Source organism: Macrobrachium rosenbergii, chromosome 30 (genome assembly GCF_040412425.1).
Source record: "Macrobrachium rosenbergii isolate ZJJX-2024 chromosome 30, ASM4041242v1, whole genome shotgun sequence".
NCBI lineage: Eukaryota > Metazoa > Arthropoda > Malacostraca > Decapoda > Palaemonidae > Macrobrachium > Macrobrachium rosenbergii.
In genome coordinates, this window is record NC_089770.1 from 21905028 (window position 1) to 21907681 (window position 2654).

Consider the following 2654-nt stretch of genomic DNA (forward strand, 5'->3'; position numbering starts at 1 on the left):
AAGTATTTGTGCAGGAAGGCGGAAAAACTAACCAACACGAGAGGACTTTACTTAATGAAACAAGCTACTTTAAATACAACTTAGTGAAAGAAATATTACTAAAACTGAACAGCAATAAATACGGACATACACAAACTGGTTATATATTTTTTTTCTTAGTATTGGGGTCAAAATAAGGAAAACTCGTACAAATTATTGTAAGTTGAAAAAAAAACTTTTAATAAAATAAAATACAATTTTTTTAAACAGCTGTTTTAATCATTAAAAATATAGACAAATTTCACGTCTATGTAAGCAATGGTCATACATATCAAACAAATTTACAGTAATTATTTGTCAATATTGTCACATGATTTGTGGCTGTGGCAAGCACTGATGCATCGAAGGCTAGCTTCCAGACAAGAACACCGCTTTGACAAGCAATTGCTCCTGCAAAGACATCTCTGGTATCCTTGGCCACCACACACACTTCCTGCTCGAACTAGTTCGCGAATACTTAACTGTTGTTTGGGGATATTTTCAGGCAAAAGTCCTTTGTACTGAACAAATTCGAATTGATTTCTGGCAAGTTTACCATTGATAATTCCACTTTTTGTGCCAATCACATAACCACTGTCTTCAACTGCTAATACACCTATGTTAGGGGGGTCTCCTTTACTACGGTCAAATTGAGACACCGGTACAGACACATTGTCTCCAACATCAACTGCTCGCATTGATCTAGTGCTGCGTGCTAGCATTCGTTGAGCTTGCTTTTGAAGACCATACTCAGCTTCCTTTCTTGCCTGTTTTGCTGGATGCAGTACTTCGGATGAGATATTTTCTTGTTCCATAGCAGGTTGCTGCTGAGAGTCTGCAACTGGATGTGGTTCACGTTCACATTCAGGGTCTACTGATATTAGGTCATCCCGAGCTGAATCTCCGGTAAGTGGAACTTCTATAAGCCTTTCAAGTTCTTCTTCTTCAATACCAGACGATATTTTGCTGATGAATGCATCTGGTAAATTTGACTTAAGACCACATCTTGGCTTGTTGCCAGTGAGCGCTTGATAGGGAGTCATCTTGATTGCCTCATGATATGAACTGTTCATGGCCCACTGAACAAAACGGACACCATAACTCCATTTAGCACAATTATTGTCTCTTATCCATGCCATGAGCTTGAGTTTCATATCCCCATTACCTCTTTCAATAGATCCCTGACTCTGGGGATGCCGAGGACGCCCATTTACTAAGATGAGTTCAGGCCATAGTGAGGCAAGTTCTTGGATCACTTCAGCTGTAAATTCACGTCCATTGTCAGACTGAAGGATGTGTGGTGCACCTATATCCAAGAAGATGAAAAGAAGTTCATTGGCAACCTCAGCTGCTGTCTTTGATTTCAGGGGACGAATCACATGAAACTTCGTTAGATACTCCATATAGTGCAGAATAAAGCGATAACTTCCATCCTTCATAGTCTGCATGTCGACCAGATCTACTTGTCCTCTTTCACTGAGATCTCTTACGGACAGTGGTCTGATTACAACTCCTGCTGCCGTTTCTTTTCTGCGACGCTTTTCAACACAGCGCTCACAATGCACGATATATAGTGACACAATTGATCTTGGAGTATTTCCATATTGTTCACACACCTCCTCGTAAGTCTTCTTTTCGCCACCATGGCCGGTGTTAATGTGGGCTTGTTGGATAATTCCTGTGACTGATTCTTTAGTTGCCATATATTTTCCATTCTTCTGAAAAGTTTGCAAGATGTGGTAGTATTCTTTTTTAAGCGTCTGTCCAGTCTTTCCTCTCTTCAAAACGGCAATTACAGTCTTCTCATATTCAGTAGACCACAAGGCAGCACAACTTGCTATTTGTTCTTCCATGACTAAAGCTTTAAGGGGTTATACAAGATACTTTGAAAATGCCATCATATATTATGTTAAAAGTGTTTGTATTACAACACTTAATAAAAGACTTTAAAACAACTTTTTCTGGTTTAATTATTGTTTGAAACTGTTAATTACTGTTTGGGTTTAATTGGACAGTTTGTGTATAAAGGTATTTCTGTTGTTGTGGGTTATTAAGGAAGAGGTGTAAATGACCAGTTATGACTAATTGAGTTTGTATATTACTTGTTGTAGATTGTCAATGATTATTTAAGATGTTCTCTTGGAGAGTGGGAGTATGGGCAGTTAGTTGAAGTCAAAGCCCTGTAGGAGATTATTACCTCTCCACCAAAGGATTGTTTTGTGTCTGTATCCATTATATATATATATATTTTTTTAAGTAAAGAAGAAGAGAAAAACCAAGTCTGTGTTTCTTTGCTGCTTCAAGCTATTTAGGCAGTATGGAGTAACTTCGACTTGAAACTGATCCCTGAGTATGATGGCAGAAACGCACAATCTGTTACGGAGTGGCTGGAGAAGTTGGAGTTGGTTTGCAAGCTTCGGAAAGTTGATGACGTGGCCAGTGTGATTCCTCTGCGGCTTACAGGTGGTGCCTTTGCAGTGTACTTACAGTTATCCACAGCAGATAGGAAGGAGGTTGACAAGGTGAAAGAAGCATTGTTGGCTGCGTTTGCTGTTGATCCCTATGTAGCCTATGAACAGTTTGTCAGTAGGAAGTTGCACAGTGGAGAGGAACCGGATGTCTACTTAGCTGAGCTA

The 2654-nt window shown here is 39.4% G+C and overlaps 1 protein-coding gene across 1 annotated transcript; it reads right to left on the reverse strand.

Moving 5' to 3' along the window:
• Nucleotides 1–329: 329 nt before the first annotated feature.
• LOC136854833 (SCAN domain-containing protein 3-like) lies at nucleotides 330–1871 on the reverse strand. Its single transcript, XM_067131369.1, has one exon. The coding sequence runs from the start codon at nucleotides 1869–1871 to the stop codon at nucleotides 330–332; it is 1542 nt and encodes a 513-aa protein (XP_066987470.1).
• Nucleotides 1872–2654: the final 783 nt, after the last annotated feature.

Excerpts from the sequence above, each read along its gene's own strand:
- LOC136854833 (XM_067131369.1), bottom strand. The coding sequence starts at position 1,871 with ATGGAAGAACAAATAGCAAGTTGTGCTGCCTTGTGGTCTACTGAATAT.